Source organism: Gavialis gangeticus, unplaced genomic scaffold (assembly GCF_001723915.1).
Source record: "Gavialis gangeticus isolate Ggan-Ray unplaced genomic scaffold, GavGan_comp1, whole genome shotgun sequence".
NCBI lineage: Eukaryota > Metazoa > Chordata > Crocodylia > Gavialidae > Gavialis > Gavialis gangeticus.
This window is the reverse complement of record NW_017728973.1, coordinates 961,132-982,115: the sequence shown is the minus strand read 5'-3', so window position 1 is coordinate 982,115 and position 20,984 is coordinate 961,132. Positions and strand designations below refer to the sequence as shown.

At 50.0% G+C, this 20,984-nt stretch overlaps 2 protein-coding genes across 2 annotated transcripts in view; one reads left to right on the top strand and one right to left on the bottom strand.

Annotated features, from left to right (window-relative positions):
• LOC109289116 (tubulin gamma-1 chain) overlaps window positions 1–8,566 on the top strand; it is a gene marked incomplete at its 5' end in the record, with an annotated part of 26,035 nt that extends 17,469 nt beyond the window's left edge. The window contains 7 exons of the mRNA XM_019505032.1: window positions 1,620–1,699; window positions 2,807–2,933; window positions 4,020–4,106; window positions 4,398–4,547; window positions 7,055–7,207; window positions 7,634–7,795; window positions 8,369–8,566. Of these exons, the coding sequence (XP_019360577.1) occupies window positions 1,620–1,699; window positions 2,807–2,933; window positions 4,020–4,106; window positions 4,398–4,547; window positions 7,055–7,207; window positions 7,634–7,795; window positions 8,369–8,566 (957 nt within the window). The remainder of the gene's footprint in view (window positions 1–1,619; window positions 1,700–2,806; window positions 2,934–4,019; window positions 4,107–4,397; window positions 4,548–7,054; window positions 7,208–7,633; window positions 7,796–8,368) is intronic.
• Window positions 8,567–18,657: 10,091 nt separating this feature from the next.
• The window catches only part of PLEKHH3 (pleckstrin homology, MyTH4 and FERM domain containing H3), a 12,180-nt gene continuing 9,853 nt past the window's right edge, over window positions 18,658–20,984 (bottom strand). The window contains exons 11-13 of the mRNA XM_019505016.1: window positions 20,339–20,803; window positions 19,631–19,822; window positions 18,658–19,223 (exon numbers count right to left, since the gene is read on the bottom strand). Of these exons, the coding sequence (XP_019360561.1) occupies window positions 19,029–19,223; window positions 19,631–19,822; window positions 20,339–20,803 (852 nt within the window). The 3' untranslated portion in view covers window positions 18,658–19,028. The remainder of the gene's footprint in view (window positions 19,224–19,630; window positions 19,823–20,338; window positions 20,804–20,984) is intronic.

The window sequence follows — 20,984 nt, the reverse complement described above, 5'->3', positions numbered from 1 at the left end:
ACAAGAGAAGACTGAGAGGGGATCTGGTGGCCATCTGTAAACTCACCAGGGGGCACAAGCAGGAAATAAGTGAGGCTCTGTTCCTTGGGCACCACCTAGGATAACGAGGAATAATAGCCACAGATTGACTGAGGACAGGTTCAGGCTAGACATCAGGAGGCATTACTTTATGGTTAGGGCTGCCAGGCTTTGGAATAGGTTCCCAAGGGAGGCCCCTACTTTGGGGGTCTTCAAGAGGAGGCTGGATAGACATCTGGCTTGGGTGTTATGACCCCAGCACTCATTCCTGCCCAGGGCAGGGGGTTGGACTTGATGATCTGTTCAGGTCTCTTCCAACCCTATAAACTATGAAACTAAGATCCCATGATCCCTTGGAAGGGGAGGGGTTTTCTCTGGCAAGGTTTGTAACACATTTTCCAAATCCAATTTAAACACCTCTAGTGATGGCCTCTTCTGGAAGAAACCATAAACACCCAACAGAGCTTGTTATTAAGAAGGGATTTTGACCTGCTGCCTCCCTTTACCCACTTTACCTACTCTTCATCTCCCCTTGCATCAGACTGAGTAGTTCCTCTCCCTTTTCCCAAAGGAGCACTCTCCAAACACTCCCTTCCCAGCTTGGCTTCTAGTGAATCTCCACAGCTGGGTAGGAAGGGTGCTGATGAAATGCCCCCATCCCAATCTGTACCCTGCTGGTTTGCTCTGCTATGCATGTGGTTTGAATGGATGCTCGCTTTAGAACCACAAGGTGGCAGCAGACAGACATAGTCCAGCTTTTGGGCCAGCCTAAGCTGTTGGCTACCATGAAATCCTTAGAGTGTGAAGGTGTGAAGAACCCGAGGCAGCTACAGTTTCACTTTCTTAAGCAGGTTTAAAGGGGATCAGTAACTGTGAAACCACTTGACTGAGAAATTCAGCCTCCTGTTACTGCCACTGACACTGTGGAGTCCTGTAACTCAGAGGCAGGAGGGGAGTCAGGGGAAGAAATCACCATCTCTTCAGCTGGTTTTGCTTTGTTTATCTGACATCACCTTGACTGTCCTAAGTTTCATCATGCCCTTTGCTGAGATGGTCAGAGCACCCATGTGTTTATTTCATTCTGTTGCACTGCAACAGGAAAAGGAAACACATGACTGTAGAAGGAGTAGGTTGTGGGGATCTGGAGCAGGTGAGTGTTTAGCTTGGAGTCAGAAAGGGAGGAGCCTTTCCTCTAGGGACACTAAGATTGGTAGGGACAGGTGTAGGTTGATTTGGAAATAGAGGAAGGGCCTGAACTTATGAACTCACCTGTGTTACAACTGATTGGATGCTTAGCTCAGGGAGGGATATCTGTGATGCTTTAACCTGTGTTCCAAGGTTGGGAGGGATCTAAAAGGCTCCTGAGCAGGATGGGGGCAGCTGAGTTTGCAGGACTTTGTCTCAGAGACAAGGCTTGAAGGATGTTCAGTGATGTCACCTGACTGCCACTAGTGGCTCTTGACACAGATCCAGAGACAGTCAGCTGCCAGCTGTGCTGACCCAGGCTCTGTTGCATGGCATGGCCAGAGCTCATCTCTGCTCCATCTCACTTGAGAGGCTGAGTCGGTCCCTTGAGCTGTCCACATTCTGCTTTGTTCCAGGGCTTTGTGCTGTGTCACTCCATTGCTGGCGGAACGGGCTCTGGGTTAGGCTCCTATCTGCTGGAGAGATTGAATGACAGGTGAGTACTCAGCATTAGCCTCTTCACCTCAGCAGATTCTAGGCCAGCCTGGGACTTCTGGAAGCTGAAGAGTGTTGACTCAGGTCACGGACAGACACAACAACTGAAACATTTCAAGTGAAATGCACTTGGAAACATTTCAGTCAGGGGTGACATGTGCCCCCATGGGGTGCTAGACCAGGCTGCTGGGACCAGCACTTTTTGCTTCCACTTCCCTCTAGGGATGGGATAGGAGAAGAGACAGGTTGGGGAAGGGGGATCCCCAGCTCCAATCTCTCCTATCCCCACCTCTTCCCACTCACAGTCCGGCAGAGAGGTGGAGGGTAGGGGGACTGGCACTGAAGGGCCTGACATCTGGCAGGGACCCCCAGGGATCTGATGGGACAGAGCAGCTGGCAGGCCATCTGCCTGCTCTCCTTCCCACCATTCCAGACGTAACGAAGTGAAACATTCCAAAAAAGTACCTCGTATAAGGAGAGAGAATACACTGGAGTGTTCCAGCCACTTTTAGAACGTGTCAGAGGGCTTGTACACACGACGAAATGCCCTTTGAAACATTTCAAAGGCATTTGAAACATTTTAATTGTTACGTGTGTCCACACCCTTAGGGCCTGTTCCACTGTCCCCACCCAAACACTGTCTCGTGCAGTCCCCGGCAGGTTATCTGGAGAAAAGGGATGGCTCCTGCTATACCCAGGGGCTGCAGAGTCTCTGAAATGGAGTTTGTTCTGTTCAGTGTCTTTGTCTCCTTTCAAGTTGATCTGATCTGATCAGCTGCACCAATGAAGGTAGGAGGCTGGAGCCAGGATTCCCGCACTGCTACCTTGCTTGTCCCCACATGCAGCTTTGCTTGTGAGCAGCTGCTTACTCATCCAGTGGCTGGTTCAGCCTTGCCTTTGGCTTTGTCTGATGGCTTCCTGCCATGCTGCTGGATGCAGGCATTGGTGGAACAAATTTTCTTCCTCCCTGGGAGCAGACTTTGGCATGCACTGTGGGTGACTCACCACTGTCCTGAACCCTGGAGACTGAGAAGGGAACTCGTGGGAGGGAAGCACTGACAGCAGGATTGATGAGGTTAACTCTTGATGTCTGGGCTCACTCACTCAGATATCCCAAGAAGCTGGTGGAGACCTATTCAGTTTTCCCAAACCAGGATGAGATGAGCGATGTCGTGGTCCAGCCATACAACTCTTTGCTGACTCTCAAGCGGCTGACCCAGAATGCTGACTGTGTGGTAAGAATCCTGCTGCAATTTGAAGCGGAGTGGGGACACCAGTGAGCCAGCCCTCACCTCCCACTTCAGGAACCATCGGACCTCCAATCTGTCGAGGCCAGCACAGCTGTCAATCAGTAGTGATGTTGTTCCTTGTGTTTATGTAGGATCCCGTATTCCACATCAGCTCTGAAATGTAGCTTGCCACAGGGCAAGCAGTATCAGCCAGCATGTCATAACAGTGCATGCTAGTGTCTGTGCAGAACAAATGAGACCTGGAAAGCAAATTGTATAGAGCTCCATACCTGCCCCCGGAAAGGCTATGCCATTCCATAGTCTGGGAATTACAGGGCTTTGAACCTGTGCCCGGAGCTCTGAGGCACTCCTTTCTGCATTTATGCGGGGCTGTCTTCTAAATATAGGACAAACTTGCTTGCAGCAGTGAGAGGCTAATGCTGGCTCTGCTTCCACTGCTCTCCTTTCTGTTTCAGTCCTGAGGCTAGTGAAAGCAGAAGCCAGCTAGAGAAGAATCTGACTTAAAACACTCTACTCAAACATAGCTCCCCTTGGGCCCTACCCCAGGTCTTCATTATCAGTGACCCCTGTTCTCCAGGGGCCTCAGCCTGGCAATAAAGACATCTCCAGCTCCCACCCAGACCTGTGGACATGTCTCAGCCAAGACACTTTTTCATCCAGTCCAGTTTGCATGAGAATTTCTAGTCTCTTGGTCTGTGTCTGCTAAGCAGTGGGCTTTCTCACTCCCCTCATGCTTTTCGCTTGCTTTGACATTGCACTGCACTGTCTTGGAGACAGACATTTGGGTCAGCACTGTCTTGGGAGGACTCTGGGGCGTGCAGCCAAAATGGGAGTGGGAGAGTTTCCCATGGAGTGTTGGTTATGCTCCAGAATAGCAGCCATCTCGGAATGAATCAATTTGAGTGTCATCTTTGTCATTGCACAGTGCTTCATTGTGCTGTGACATTTGGGCCCAGCACTCTGAGCAGAGACTGATGGTTCTCTCAGTGTTCTCACTTGTGACATTGTGTATCATTCAGCTGCCTCTAAGAGTTCTCCAGGTAGCTGAGCACAGCCCTCTCTCTTTTGCAGGTGGTTCTGGACAACACTGCTCTGAATCGGATTGCCACAGACCGGCTGCACATTCAGAACCCATCCTTCTCCCAGATCAACCAGCTGGTACAGAGTGTTCACTTTGAGAAGTCTGCCAAATACTTTAATCTGGCATCCTCTGATTTAGTCTTGACCTGCCTCAGTCTCTGGCTGCTTGGCCTGGATCTGTCCTGTTGAAGGATAGAAGTCATGCTGGGGCCTTACAGCAAAGGCTTCTGCTGGGGCAAGGAGCTTGGCTCTGTCCGTATCTGTACAGATGTGCTTTTATTGCTGTGGAATTGAGCTCTGGGTTTTGACATCTCACTCCCAAGTGCACTGTTCCCCAGTCTCTGACTGTGTTCCTTCTCTCTCCACCAGGTCTCTACCATCATGTCAGCCAGCACAACAACACTTAGGTATCCTGGGTACATGAACAATGATTTGATTGGCCTGATCGCCTCTCTGATCCCTACCCCCAGACTGCACTTTCTCATGACTGGCTACACACCACTCACCACAGACCAGTCGGTAAGTGCTGACCTACTTCACAGGGCTCTCTCCTGCCCAGGGGCTTCCTCCAGGCCTGTCTCATTCCCATGCATGCCTGTTGCTGCCTTTTGGAGCCATGGCCAACACCTGCGCTATGTCCTAGCTTCTTACTCTGGGCTTAAATTGTTTTCTCTATCTTGGTTCTTCCCTGCTACCATATAACCCAGCAGCCTCCTCATTTGGCTTAGGGCATTCGACAGACTGCCATTCCCTGCTCTGCTTGACCTACCTCATGACAGCAACAGCCTGTGTGTGGCCCATGAGGCAGATGTCTACCCTCAGGCAACCATCAAATGCTGGTTAACCCAACTTACCACAGGGCACAGACAGAAGTACCAACTGAAACTCTTCCATATTAAACACACTTAGAAACATTTCAAAAAGTAAACATTCTAGCTGGGGGACATGCACATGGCCCCTGTGGCCTTTCTCAGCTGGAACATTTAAAAAATATTGCAGCCCTCTCTACTGCCTTCCTAGGGTGGGGATGTAGAGGGAAAAGCAGGGGTTGGGGACAGCAAGAGATTCCCGAGTCTCTTCTCCCCTTCAGAACGGAGGGGTAGAGGGGATTGGGGCTGAAGGGCTCAGCTCTGGCAATGGCAGGGGTCTCCCCAAGAGAAGAGCTAGCAGGGAGGAGGAGTACCTGGCTCTTGCCTGGTTCTGGCCCTTTTCTGCATGTATAGATAACAAAAATCAAAATGCTCCCAAGCACTATCTCATTGTAAAAAGTAACTCTGAGAGTGTTTCAGGTACTTCTAGAAAGTACGCATGCACAGCTAACCCTTTGAAACGTTTCAAAGGCATTTGAAACATCTTGATTGTTACAGCTGTCTGCACCCTCATCCTTTGCCAGCAAATTCTTCCAGTCCCATCAATTTAATTGGAGGGACTTGTCAGCTAACAGCAACCACAATTTCCCTTGGGGCAGGATTCTGCTGTTCTTTGCAAAGCCTTGGTAGGAAGTACTCATCTGCAGAACTCCTGACCTCCCCTCCTCAGTACAGTCACCAGCTGCATCATCAGAGTTTAGAAAGCAGTAGGATAGTAGTCTATGTTTCTGCACATGTATTCTGTACTCCCTGATCACCCTCCTGCAGTGGGCACATCTGCACCAGCCAGGACCAAGGCCCTACTGAAATATGGGGAAGTGTGGTAGCTCAGTATGAGCAAACCACTGCTTTTTCTCCTCTCATCAGATGGATTTCCCCAGGATGTTACTCAGAAAAGTAAATCGGAAAGGCTGCTGGCTCAGAAATGGGTACGAGCATGTGTTCTGACTTCTCTTGGAGGAGTACCGGGAGCCTGCCAGCAGCTTAGTTGACGTCTGTCCTTGACCTGCCCCAGCCCTTGTGTTTGGGGCATGACCTCTACACACCAGCAGAAAGCTGGTTGGAAAACTGTGTCTGTCCCTAGCATAGAGCTATAGGAAGTTAGTATCAGGAAACAATTTTTCCTGCACCTTCCAGTAAACAGTCCGTTCCTGTCTTTAGAAGGTCCATCAGGTCTCCTGCATGGATGTGTATAAGCACCCTTCTGAGCAGTGGCACATGCTAGAGTTTATTTTTTCTCCATGCTAAATACTTGCAGCAGGTGAAGTTGACTGTCCATCTGACACCAGCAAGCAGTGAAGTCAGCTTTCCATAATGCCCACATGCAAGAGCCACGTAACCAAAACATAGCCCTTCAATGACTGGAGAACCACTGCACAGCAGCCCTGCCCAGCACAGTGCCACTATGTGAGCCCCTGAGTACAGAGTATGATTTCTGGTCTCTAGTGAAGAAATTTCCCCTTACTGAAGTATGCCTCCCCCTTTATGTTAAACGACAGATGATTATCCCTTAGAATGACTGCCTTGGGGCACAATTCCAACTGTAGCAAATTCCATCTGAGCTCGAGTGTGTTACGGGAGATGGGGGAGTGTTGTGACCACACTGGCTCTGTGCACGGTCAATCCACCACTGCAGTGAAGTGGTAGAAAGGTGTTGACTGTAGTGAGGTCAGTAGCAATCACAGCAGATCAACTCCTCTCTTAAGTGTTGTGCCCCTATTCCGTCCCTGCATGCTCGTTGCCTCGCTAAATACTTATGCGTTTGGCTGCAGAGGATGGAGTGACTCACTCTCTGTATGTTCCCTCTCCTCCCCTGTTCATCAGGTTCAGGCTGAGCTCTGCTATTAGCCCCATGCATGAGGGGGCAGAATGGCTCTTGGCTGCTTCCCTTTGTCTTGGAAAGGCACAACAGTAGCAATTTTGCTTCAGCTGTTACATGGCTTCAGTGGCTTCTCTCCTTTGCCTGTGGATTTGGGGCTGTGTGCATGATTCAAAAGGGTACGAGTCTTCCATAATGACCTTATTTTTGCAATTGATCTAACTTCAGCATAGACCTCCGTGTGCTGTGCAGAGGCGCCACACAGGCGGGTGCACCCAGCACTCTGCTGTATGCATGAATGAATCATCCATCTGAGTTCTCTCTGCTGGCATTTGCAGGTGGCCAGTGTGCGGAAGACCACAGTTCTGGATGTGATGAGAAGATTGTTACAGCCTAAAAACGTCATGGTCTCCACTGGGCGAGACAGACAGACCAACCACTGCTACATTGCCATCCTTAATATCATCCAAGGAGAGGTGGACCCAACACAGGCACGTGGGACATGTCTGCTCCCAGATGAAGGGAATAGATTGGGTCATAATGCTACTAGGGGTGGGGTTGGATTGGATTGAAGGGTCCCTAAAACAGTTGATGGAAAGCCAGAGAAGGGCTGACTGCTGCTCAGCCCAGCTACATTGAACCAAGTCCTTTGAAAGGCTGTCTCTGTGTTCACACCCTGCTGCCTACAGAAGTCTGCCCATCCTGGGAGCTGATTGTTGAAACCCAGGCCTATGAGCAGTGGTAGGAACGTGCCCCTTAGAGACCCTCATTCACACAGAACCTGCCCAGTCCATCTGGGGGATAGCAGGGACTGGGTGGTCTTGCTGGCCCCTTTAAGGATGTTGACCTTGCCTTGCCAGCTGATTGGCAGATATAGCTGCTATGTCTATGGTGCTGACCTGCTTTTATCTTGCCAGGTTCACAAGAGCCTGCAGAGGATCCGTGAGAGGAAGCTGGCCAACTTTATCCCCTGGGGGCCTGCCAGCATCCAGGTGGCACTCTCTAGAAAGTCCCCTTACCTGCCATCTGCACACCGGGTCAGTGGTCTGATGATGGCAAACCACACCAGCATCTCCTCGGTGAGCATACCGGGTACCCTCCGAATCCAACTTTAGCCACTGTCAAGTGGCTTGATGCAGGCCACACGTGTCAAGCACCTTTGCTGTAGTCTCCTGGAGCAGAAGTCTCGATGTTCATTTTTCTCCCAGGGACTCTGGGATCTGCAAGAGTTGGATGCTAGAGGAATCCAGCCCTGCCTAAGTAGATCATTTGTCCCCATTTGTTGAAGTAGCCCTGGGAATACAGGCTGTTTACTCAGTCTAGTAAGCTGCATGGGCAGCCCAAATCAGAAGTTTCCTGGGAATGTGAAAGCAGATGGCAATGCTGCACTGAGCTGCTTGCTTCTTCCTACGAGGAAACCTGGTTAACACACTGGGACATATCTGCTTTGTATCAGCACCCCCTCCACCACTGCTAAGCTAGGCAGACACAGGGGGCTTGCCTGCCCTAGGATTCCCCTCCAGAGACTTCTCTGCTCATACCCCTTATGTCCTTTGGCTGGTTGGCTAAGGTTAGGAGCTCCCATGTTCCCACCCAGCCTTTTGCTTCCTGGTCCTTCCCCACTCTCACATCTGTTTTGTGTGGCATCCTAGCTGTTCGAGCGGACATGCCGGCAGTATGACAAGCTGCGCAAGAGGGAGGCCTTCCTGGAGCAGTTCCGCAAGGAGGACATCTTCAAAGACAACTTTGATGAGCTGGACAACTCCCGTGAGATTGTGCAGCAGCTAGTCGATGAGTACCATGCAGCCACACGGCCTGACTATATCTCCTGGGGCACGCAGGAGCAGTGAGCACCTTGTTATGATCTTTGCCCTTTCCCACAGGGAAGGAAGACAAACAGGGACAGAGAAAGATGGAGTTTGGTGTTTCCTTTCAGCATATCTAACATTCTTCGTTTATTGAGGTGAACTGCTCCAGCTGACAAACCCACCCCTCATGATTTTGATTGGACAGATGTAGTTAGATTGGGCTGCCAACTTCCATTGTGATTCCAAATCCAGTTAAAGATTTCCTGAAGTTTTGAAACAAAACCATGCTACTATCCTGATGGAAACTACTGAGCAGACAGTTTCCTCATTCCCAGCCCATGTAATCAGTGAATAAACTTCACTGCTATTGAAAATACATGGTCCAGTTTGGACTTGCCACCATGCTTATCTCTGCATGGAAAATGTTGACAAACTCCTGGAGGCCTCTTGGATCAAAACCATGCTCCCAGTTTTGAAGTGATCCCTATTTCCTTTATGATGCTTTCTAATTCTCTTTGTTTTCGTGGACAGGCTATGACCCAAGACACATCTTTATCTAAATTGAAGTCTTGTTTCACCATCATCCAAACTATCCTTTCAGTTAAGGTGCCACTTTTATAGATGTTTTCACTGCGTTCTGGTTTAATTACTGCTTGTAAGCTTAATGTGATACTGGTGCTCAAATCCTTGCGCTCAGTGTGTGGCAATACTTGTCAACTTATTTTTTATTACTTCTAGGTTTACTGAGTTTAAGACTTCCATACCAGTGCTAGAAGCTCCTAAAACAGTGTCAACTGCACTTTGTGGTTTTATTAATATTTTAAATGTTTAGGTTCTAAATCATGCTTCTATCATTTGTTTGGGTTTGGGAGGGGTATTTTTTAATCCTGTTTATTGCAGGAGTTTTTTCTGGTTATCAAAACTTGCTTTGTGGATAAGTGCCATACCACAAGCTTATACTTAATGTCATAAGCAAACGTAAGAACATAAGTGCCCTACTGGATCAGACCTATGGTCCACGTAGCCCAGTATCTTGTTTCCAGCTGGCAGAAATGAATGCTGTAAAAGGAGAGCATTGAACCAGATATCTCTAGAGTGATCTATCCCCTATTCAGTATCCTCCCTGGCATCTACCATTATTGATTTAGAGATACCAGAGGAAACATCTCCAACCATTCTCTTCAGTAGTCATTAATAGATCTATCCATGAATGTATCGTCCCTCACTGAACCCGGTTTTGCTATCTGCCTCCACCAGGTCCTGTGGTTATGAATTCTGCAAATTAACCATGCATTGCATAAAAAAAGTATTTCTTCATATTAGCTTTGAACCTGTCACCTACTAATTTCTCTAGTTCTAGTATTCTGGGAGTTAGTGAATAACAACAGTTCTCTATTCACTTGGTCTATCCCCTTCATGATTTTTCAAATAGATCTCTATCATATCCCCCTTCAGCCTTCTCTTTTCCAAACTGAAGTTTTAGCCTTTTGAATCTCTCTTGGTATGGCAACTGCTCCATGCCCCTGACTGTTTTGGTTGCCCTTCTCTGTACCTTTTTCTAGTTCTACTACATCCTTTTTGAGATGTGGGGCCCAGAACTGTACACAATAACTGCATACGTCTGTTAATAGGTAGGTGGCAGTATCTAGTTTTACCTGCAGTGGATCTCCTTCTTCAAAAGGGAAATCTTCCTCCAATTCTCCTAAGAATTTCACGGCAGTGTTGGTAGCAAGTGCATGTGTAGGGGACCAGTGTCAAATTTTGGTGGGTATCCAAGCATAAAGTGTTTAGTCAGCAAGCTCATATTACATCCTGTATTAGCGTGAAGTTGTTCCAGACTATATGGGGTTTGAATGTTTTATCTGATCCTTCCCAACAAGAAGCAATTCCAGCCTTTGCAGGAGCTCCCCAATGTCTTTTCCCCTCTCTAGGTCTTCAAACACTCTCTTCCCTCTTCCTCTAACCCACCGCTTACACAAATCTCTGCTGGGCAACAACCTAATTGTACTACTGTGTTGAGCACCCAAGAGGAGCCATTGAATTGGAAAATCTTGGAATCTGCTCTGAACATCACTGTCATGCTTGCCTTAAAGATGTATGGCACCTGACAGCTTCTCAGACTGAAAGCAGAATGGGAAATCTCAGTTGTTTCTCCATTTTCCTAAGGCCAGCCAACCCACAACCAGTGGCTCCTGTTTTAAGTCAGCCAATGCTGGTGATGACAAATTGTGCTGGGTCTTGCAGCATCAGATTACGTAGATACGGATCACCGTGGTGCACAGGGTCACAGCAGTGACCACTGCCTCCTAACACATCTCTCCATCGTAATCTAAGTAAACAGAAACAAACGCTTTTCTCCAGTGTTACCCACATGCTCCCCGCTTGTCACCCTCCTTCATAGTTACTTCCCATTGAAAGTGTTTTAGCTGTCTTCTGTTACAGCATTTCAAAAATCTGGCTCACATGGATTTGCACACCTAGTATAAGGTAGGGCTCAACCTGTCTGTGATCACATATGGGACCTGCTGTTGAGAGGAGAAGGCCTGTTTTTCCCACAAAAACCTTTTCACCATTACCTGGCTTCTAATTTTTAGGTCTGCCTCTTAGGATGTAAAAATCCTTTTTGCAGTTTTCATTGATTCCTGCCTAGATGCCAAGCTGTGTGCTGACTCACTTCAGTTAACCTTGCAGCTAACTATTCCCCAGGCCTACCTAGAGACATGGCTTGCCATTCCTCCAGGGCTGGAACATGCCAGGCTTCTGGTAATTGCACCAGTTGTCCATTCAAAAAAAACTGAACTCAGCTGAGGCATTGGCTGCTGCTTGTAAAGCCATTAAAACCTGAGGCAGCTTCACATCCCAATCTTTCCCTGTACTGGACACAGGGTTTTTTTTTAAAGCCTTTTAATCTCCAGTTAAGCTATTCCACATATCTATTAGCCCAGGGATGCTATGGCATATGAAATCCTTTACTTAATGCTGTACAATCTACTGACTAACTGGATTAATTCCCCTGTAAAGCATGGGGCCATTATCCAATTTTATGACAGTAGAAATACACCACCTAGGAACCACATACTCAGTGAGACCCGTGGATGCATTCAGGACTGTTTTTGTTTTCACAGGGAAAGCCATTTTCTAAAACCATCTACAATGAGAAGTAAATAAGTACTCCCCTTCGGTGGTGTTTATAAGGGCCCTATATAGTCCATCTGGGTTCGGTGCCAGGGGCCATGTACCCTTTGTGGACGTAGTGGGAACTTTTGTTCTTGTTTGGTCAGCACCACCTGCTATACTTTGTAAGCAGTTCTGCATGTAGATTTCCACATCTGTTCCAGTGGAAGGCTACTATGCTGACTGCTGCAGTCTTTCTTTGGTATGGACTACCCTGTGATGACCTCCATAATCATAAGCCAAATACATAATCTCATTCCTGATGTTCTTAGGAACAACCCACCCCTTCCTCCAGGTTTTGACACCAGCAGATCACTCCCAGGCTAGACTTTAAGAGGCTTGCCACTTGCATTATCCCTTTTGAATAGCGACCTGAGTGAGGCATCCACTTCTTGTGTTTCTGATAGACTAGAAGCCTCTTCTGACTCCTCTTAGTGTTTTTTTTATTTTAGCCATTGGCTCCTAGCTCTTCTTCGGTGGTTGCCATGGCAAAGCATTGAGCATACTTTGTTTTGCCTCTAGATCAGCATGATTGTTTCACTGAGCAGGGGCCCCTTCCTTCTGGTGATGACCTTTTTCACCTTATGAAATTAGCCCCTTTTCTACAGAAACCCTGCAGAAGGCCAATAATACATTTATACAGATTTGCATGAACACTGGTGTTTCATCTGAATTATTCAGGTTGTTTCCCCACTATGGCAGTAAACCCACTCAGAGTCTAAATACAGATGGAGATCCCCATTCACAGGAGTAACCTCCAAGGGACAGCACTGCTGCCAGCTCAGTGTACTGAGCTGAGTGTAGGTTGCACTGCATGGCAGTTGCAGTGTGGTTAATAGGATCCACAAGAGAAAAGCCAGTGTAGGCTTTTCCATCCACGTGGTATGAAGAGCCATAAATAACCTACATCTCTGTGCCTGGGAAAGCCTGTCTTGTCCAGGGTGGTGCTTCCTCAGACTAGTGCTTTAAAGTTCTACCCAGAGGTAAAGGACACATATGAGGGTCCCTACCTGTAGCCCAATGATGACAGATGGGATAGCCAATAATTTTTGCCTGGATGTTCCCATCTGTTAAGCCAACGTCTACTTAGCCTACCATGCATTAGACAAATATTTAATGAGGTTGTATGTGGTGTTCTTAAAATAATTGGATTAAGTTCTGTCAGAGATTCAAAATGTTGTATAGTTAAGTCCACCACTAGCACCTGCCTTTCCAAGGGAGGATATTTTTTTTTCCACCCAGCTAAGACAGGAGTTAGCAACCTTTTACTGATGACAGACCACCACTCATAACCCAGCTTCTGCTATTGGTTGCTAATTGCCTCCAATTTGTGATTCCCTGTGCCCTTGCATCATGCCTGTGACAGACACATCTCGTACAGTTTGCACTCAAGGCAGCATAGGGATTGCATCCCAGTTGCTCTGGTGCCTTCCTTAGCCTTGTGCCTCCCCTGACACCCCCAGTGGAAGATGCTTCCCTCCTCTCCCCCACTCACTGAATGTTGCCAATTCCCATCACCTGCAGCAATGGGCAACAGTGAATTTGGTGGTAAAAAGATGGCACCTACAGTGCATTCAGATTTTGGCTGCTGGTCACACCAACACTTCCCCCCATGGCTCACTTGAGGGAGGGGGGTGGAAAGGATAATACTGGAATGTGAGCCACTATGAGCCACCAGCTACAGGGAACTCCTATGCTCACTCCCTGTGGCCAAAGCCTTGAGTCCTGCTGCCCCCAGCCTGGATTCCTGATTCCTCCCCAAGTACTGTCATCTGGCAATGTGCAACAGTGGATTTGGCTGAACAGACTCCCCAGAGGACCTCCATTCTGGTGCTCCCTTTAAGTCAGCACCTAGGCCTTGTGCCCTGCTCACCCACCCCTCCTATGAAAAAAGTATTTGCTCCTGCTCCCTGAGCTTCTGTGCTGCCATGGGCTAGATCCAGTCCTTTTGTAGGCTGGGTCCACCCTGCATGTTTGTAGGTTGCAGACTCCTGGGCTGAGGCATCTGGAAATGTAGGCAGTGGACTTATCCTTGCCATACCGGTGTTCTGGCGGCAGCCCCCACCTCCTAAATAAAAAGCTGTTGTAAATTAGGGTGAGCTGAGGCCACCGCTTTAACTGTGTCCTCTTCAGGGAATGTACAGCTTGATCTTGTTCTGGACCCTGGTTCCACATTTCCCTGTTTCTTAAAAGTTTGTATGGCTATCCATCAATTTCAGCCAAGCCTACAATAAAATCTTAGTTGAACCTCACTAGGCCTACCAAGGACCTTAACAGCTCTTCATGTGTGGGCCTTGGGGAGTTCAGTAACTGTCTTAACCATGTCCTGGAGAGTTTGCTTTCCCTTGAGGCTGACTTCAGTTCACAGGTAGGAAACCCTTTCTCTGGCCATCTGGGCCTTTTCACCATTTAACTTTAAGCTAGCTTGGCTCGGCAATATAAACAAATGGGCTAGGACTCCCTTATGTTTTTCTTCAGTCTCAAATGCCACCAGAATACCACTACAAGCTAGTACCTGCTCTGTGCCCAGTAGAAGTTTAAGCATCTTAGTCACTGAAGCATGAAAGAGCAGGGATTTCTGAAAGCTTTGTGGCAAATTAATCCATTCATATTGCTGCCTCCTGTGTGTAAAAACAATTTTATATCGACTCCCATGAGCTATGGAAGTAGACCGAAAACTGTAGGTGACAGCAAAAAGTACCGTTTCCCCTCGGGGGCCTCTCCAATAAATCTTGATAGAAGGCAACCACTGGAGCCTATACTGGAGTATTTTGATTTAACCCTCAATAGTGAGCCTTCCTTATAGGCCAGGTTGTGAAGTTATCGTCACTGTGGGATAGTAAATTCACTGGTTTACCAAGGACTCAGTAATCTGGGTCATCACTTCCTCCACCTCAAAAGGAAAATGTTACATGGCCTATTCCACACCTTTATTTTTACCTTAGGGTACCCCCAGGCATCCCAGGTAATTGGTACCCCTTGGGTTTGTGGAGCAAGCTGTCCTAATGCCCGATGGCCCACACTGCATGTCACTTAGTGGTTCTGGGAAGGCTTTACCCACTGTTCTTTTTAGCAAGCTTTAAAACCAATGGTACCCTGAGGGACTTCCTCGTACCTTTTAGTTGCTCTTTTAATTCCTGGAAAGAGGAACCTTCTGTTCTCTAAAATTCCCACTGTGCATTGGGACTTTCCTATTTTTATTTCCCATTTTATTGGTCTCCTTTTAGGCTTCACAGTGGCCAGAGTTCTGGACTTGCTCTTAGCTTTAAAACTCTCTCAGATCTGCTTTGCCAAACCTCAGCCGCCCTTTTGGCTGCATTTAAAACCTCATCTTGGGCTGAGGTGGCGTCTACAACTGTAACGATTCTATTTCTAAGACCTGGCTGGAAACCAGCCAAGAACATCTGTTTGTGAACTGCATCATCCCAGTCACCTTCAGGAAATGTGAGGCTATTGCCAGCCCGGAATCCAGCTTCAAAAATTTGAGGGTTTTCCGTCTCCATCCATTTCGTATCCATTGTGTAAAAGGTAGAAATTACTTTCCTCTAACAGTGCAGCAACTATGGCTTTTTGCTGCTCTTAGCTGTGTTTCACCTTCCACCTGTTCATTTAAAATTTCAGGAAAAAGAATCAATTTTTGATCTGGCGTCCATGCCAATGTTGCAACCCAGGTCCTGGTCTGTCCACCCCTTTACAGTGGTTTCCCTCACTCAATTAGCGAGTCAAATCGATATGGCAGGAAGGACAAGAATAGGTCTGAAACAAGGTTTTGAACTTCAGGAGGGCTGGCTGAGAAACTAAGACAGTGCAATAAGGGGGTGACTAGATTTGAGGGCCAAGACTTGGATGTGCAAGCACTGTTGAATGATTTTAAGGCAAAAGTATAAATTCATCAGACAACTGCATCCCAGGGAAGGGGGTAGGGGGGAGCAGTAGAAGCTACAGCCCTGCTCCAAGGAACAAGCACTTCATACAGGCCACTAAGGAGAAGCAGATCTATCGGCACTGGAAGATGGTATTGATCAGTAAGGAACATCTTCCAGTGTTCCAAGAATGCAGGAATAAAGTGAAACTAGCTTACAAAAAAGAAAAAAACCCCCAAAACAAAACACTTCCCCTCTCCCCCAAACTGAATAAAGTTAGATCTTGCAAAGACTATTACAGGGCAAGTGGCAGAGGTTGCCATAACCTTGTTACATTAATAAGGGGGGGTTGGGGGAGGGGTGGAGCTGAACACCCCCACCTGAAGAACTGATACTACCAGCACTGTATCCTAAGGGCCCCACCGTGGTTGGAAAGCCAGTTCTTCCTGCCCTTGCTGTGCCTGTCTTAAAGGATTTTCTCAAGCCCCTGGGGCTCACTGGCCATTTTCATCCTGCTGTCAGATCTGCCAGCATTGCAAGTCCTGTGTATGCCTGGGACCAAATGCACCACCGGGGCTAGATTTAGCAGCAGACCGTGGGAGGGAGGGCGGGCCAGACCCATCCTGCACCTGGGCCTGTGTTGTATGAGCCAGCAGTGAGTCAGGCAGCAGCGGAAGGGGGTGCTGGCCCCAGACCAGGCAACCCAAGGTGAGAATTAGCCTTTTCCTCTGACCCTGCAGCATGGAACAGCAAGTTAAAAATACTCTGCTCTCCGCCTTGCTGGGCTCTCCCACCCTCACTGGCACAAGCCCCAGACAGAAGTACCCATTGCTGGGGTTAGCTTGGCAGGCTCCCTCTTTATGACTGGGTACAGCCAGTGCTAGTAGATGCCAGGTGAACCTGGAAGCAGAGCAGGGAGAGATGGTTGCAGTATTGATTAAATGCCAAAGGGTAGAGCAAGGCAAAGCCAGGAGCCAACTCCCCAGCAGCTCTGGCTCTCTGAAGTGAACTCAGCCCAAGCCCTGCCCCTGCTGTCAGGACTCCTCCATCCTTATGACCCACCCAAAGTGCTTCCTGTCCTCCTCCTCCTGCTAACTGCCAGAGAGTGAGAGAGAGAGAGAGAGAGTTGGGGGGGGGCATAGAGAAGAGCATGGCTTCCGCAAATTTTGGGGGGAAATCGTATGATTGGAAATACAGCACAGGTCAATGCATGCAGGCTGAGCTTTACAAGGTCCCAGAGTACCAACACAAGGGCAGCACACCAGTCTTGCACACTGCCCACAACAGGCTCCAGCCCTTATCCAGTGGGCTTCTGTTCTGTGCCTGCTGGGCCTAATCCCATACATGCACTGAGTTTGAAGGATTTGTTCCTGCTTCTCTCAGTCCCCACACACCCTGGACCAGGAGGGCAGGCACTGCATTTGAGGGACAGGGGGACTGGTCCTAAACCCAGGGCTAAGTGTTGTGGGTGGGATTTCCAGGAAGCCCTGAATTACCACTACTTAGGCAAATGTTGAAGGGGCAGGCTTAGGTTGCCCCTTGCTGGGTTCAGCTCTTTGCCAGACTGAATCTCTTTGAATGGAGATGTGTGGAGGGGAGGAAAAAAGGGAAGAGAAGTCAAATAGAAACCCCTTTGAATCCTGCCTGGGAGCATCCACACACATACACATTTACAATGGAGACAATTCAAGCCTTCATCCTTGGACTCTCACACATAAACACCACTCTGGAAACCACAGGGCAGTTCCCCACAGAGCAATCAGTCAGGCCTATGGCAGTTTTAGGCAGCATTGTTGTGGCAGGTGTGCCTCAGTTGCTTCCAGTGGCTCAGGTGTGCTGTAGACTTGGGCAGGCAGCAAAGAGCACCTGTCCAGACTCAGCACATGTTCTGTGCAGCCACCAGAGCCAGCTGAGGTCCTTGAGCAGATGGGGGCTCAGGAGCAGCAGCCTGTTGCCCTCACAATGCATGGTGGTAGCAGTTCCAGTCATGCCCTGTGCAGGCCTTGGTCCCTACAGAACGACATGAACCCAGCATTTCCTTTGTGCATTTATTAAAAAAAATAAACAGAACTTAATAGAGGCACCACTGAGAGACCCAAGCCTCACCCCACCAACCTAAACCCCCACCCCCACAAGCCCCTGCTGCTAGGCTTCTGCATGACAGCAGCCTGGCCAGCAGAGAGGACACAGGACAACAGTGACCCCCACTCACCAAGGGGCAGGCCTAAAAGCTGCCTGCAGCTTTCCAGGGGTGGGGCAAAGAAAGGTGCTTAGCATACAGTGGGCAGATAAACTGGTGGCAGATGGCATTCTGGTAACATAAAAAGCCCCCTCCTACCCTGGGGGAAGATCGCTGCAACTTACTAAGGGGTCTGGGAAGTACCACACAGCCTGGCACCCAAAGGAAGAATCCCTGCAGAGGAAGCACAGCATTCCAGACAGCCCCCTTTCAGTGGGAACAAGCTTGCAAAGGCACCGGGCTGGTGGGCAACCCCCAGTGGAACAGGTCCAGCCCAGCCTGCTCAGCCAGCAGGAGGCCAACAAACAGCCTCACACAGACTGGGCAACCATGGGCCCCACAGCCAGAAAAGAGCACAGGCCACTGTGGGAAACGCTCTACACCTGGGAACAGTGCTAGCTGGAGCCCTCTGGATTGGGAGTTAGAAACACTAGTCCTGAAGACCAGGTAAGAAACAAGAGCCAAGCAGGCCTCAGCACCAGCTCTCCATAGGTACAGAGCCACAAGGAAGAGCCCAGCCCACATTAACAAGCTGCCTCCTCCACACTGCAAGTACTGGGAGAACAATTCCACCACCAGTTCCAGTCACCCCAGGTGCCAGGATGCAGCAGCATCCAGGCAGCAGGCACCTGCCCACAGGAGCTCTCCCACTTCTTCCCCTGGAGCCCTGCAAGGCACGACCTGCCCAGCTTCCTTTGGTGCCTTCCTGTGGGATAGGCAGGAATGGCCCAGGGAAAACCACACCTGTTGGACTGCTATGAACTACCAGGAACGGGAGCAAGCACCCTGCATCAGGCATCCTGCAGGTGCACTGTAACAGCCAAAGGTGCTCACGCATGTTGGGGGAAAGGGTTTTCTATAAATAAGTTAAGGAGATAAACCAGGGAGGGAAACCAACTACTGCCCAGGGAAGTGGATGCCCAGGACAGATGCCCCACACCCCTACTCAAAGCTGGGGGCAGTGAGGACCCCCCAGGAACAGCATCTTTTCCTCAGGAGCATGTAGAGCTAAGGTCTCCAACCCAACATTCCTGCCTGTCCGCTTCGCTCCTCCAGCGGTGTCCCAAGCTCTGAGCTCCCTAGCACAGCAGCCACAGGGGCAGACTGGCACTCCTTTACCATCAGCAGGGCACAAGTAACTGGGGCAGCCCCAGCACCTTACAGATCCTGGTACATTAGCCTGCACTGCAGCTCATGCCACGTGGACTAGAATGCTGGCCCCAGAGAGCTAACTGGGGAAGGAGCTGGCATCAGGTTGGTGACTCCAGAGATCAGGGGCAAAGCACAGTCCCTGTGGGAGAGGGAGGCCCGAGTCAGGCACATGCACTGGGCTGCAGTGACCAGCTGGCTCTTCCAACCGAGGCGTCTGCCTGGTGCCCAAGCTGGTGAGGTACATGTTCAGGAGCTGGGCAATCTCATCCACCTGCAGGACAGCAATAGACAGCAATCAGCGGGATGAAGCCCTGGGCTAGACTTCTCCTTCCCTCCCCATTCTGCCTTCCAAACTAGTACTTTATCTCCCTGCCCCACAAGACAAGGCCTTGCTCCCTGGCCAACTGGAAGTCCCAGACAGATCCCAGTCAGCTTCTTGCGAGGGTTGCTGCAGACCCTGCCCCTGGCCACACCCAGGTGAAGTGCCAGGTCTTGGAGTTGGGCTGCACTCTCACAAGGATAAGGGCCAGGAGCAGACGAGGGTCAAAAGCAGCTGGCTCCATGGTGTGGGGCCAGGCTGCTGGGCAATAAGCTACCTCACACCTGAGCCACGAGAAAAAAAAAACCAGCCAGGGCAGAGTGGAGAGCAGTCAGAACACTGCTTAGCAAAGGCCTTACCTGGGAGGTCTCAAAGAGCAGATCCCTGTCCCCTATGGAGAGGCGGAAAGTGCTGCTGTCAGGCACACCGAAGGAGGAGATATGGCCATAACAGAAGCTGTCCATGGGCTCAGCCTCCCCAGGCTTGTATAGTGACACAGCCTTGGCCCCGATGCCCAGCCACAGCCGCTGAGGCCCAGTGCCCACCAAGCTCTGCAGACAGATGGACATCAGCATCAAGGGCTGTCCCATTCATCCTACAACACCAATCTCCTCAGCCCCACATTATACCCAGGACTCACCCAGCCCAGCCCTGGGGGTTCAAGCAGGATGCTAAGCAGCCCAACAAGCTCAGGGAGATAGTGGCAGCAGGGGACTATGCTTCTGCCCCAGGCTGGGTGAGAACCATATGACACCTGTCCTCAGTGAGCTTAGGCTCCAGGACCCAGCCCACTACACAGAGGGCTCCTGCAGGTTATCCCGGCTGCCAAAACATGCCTCGTCCCAGGACAACCTGGGGCACAGGCTGGAGATTGCAGTCAGTGGCCAGAAGTCCCCTTTCCAGCAGATTCCTAAGCCCAAGCAGGACAACTCCAGCTCAGGCAGACCCCACAGCTCCCAGCCATCCACGCAGAATGATAGAGCTCCAGCCTCTCCACGTAGCGCAGGAGGAGGCAGCTGCTGCACTGAGCGAGTCCAACCAGGGCAGGCAAAGGAAGAGGGTCTCACCGTGTGAAAATCCACATCAAAGAGGGTGGAGCCAAAAGCTGGCCACTCCCGGACCAGCGCCATGTAGGCTGCCATGGCCTCAGGCCGGCCCATGCCCTGCAGCAATTTCCACTTCTCCACAATGGCAGCCATCATGCTGGCCCCCTCCTCCCGCAGACGCCCACGCAGTTTCTGGTCCTGCTCAGCCTGCTGCTTGGCCAGTGAGTGACCCCACAGGCCACCAGGCAGGGCGCCAGCCAGCAGCCCCGCACGGAAGCGGGGGCCAGGGCACTTGGTCGAGGCAGGGGCCTGCTGGGGGGCCTGGAGGCGGGTGTGTAGCACACTGGTCGGGAAGAGCTCCTCCAGGCGAGGGAAGGGGGCATGCGTGGAGAAGTCACTGTTGAGGCTCTGCAGGCGCAGGGCAGCCAGGGTCTGCAGCATCTCCTCCGACGTGGGTACGTAGCCTCGGATCACCATCTCGTGGGCCTGCAAAAGAGGGTAAGGGCTGAGCGTGGCAGCATCAGGTGCAGGAAATGGGCATGGCTGACCACCCAATGCTTGACACCCATGCACAGTACCTCAGCCTCCCACCGCAGGTGCATCTCGCCCTCTCCAGACCAGTTGCCACAAGAACGGGGGCAAGCAAAAAAAAAAAAAAAAAGCTTTC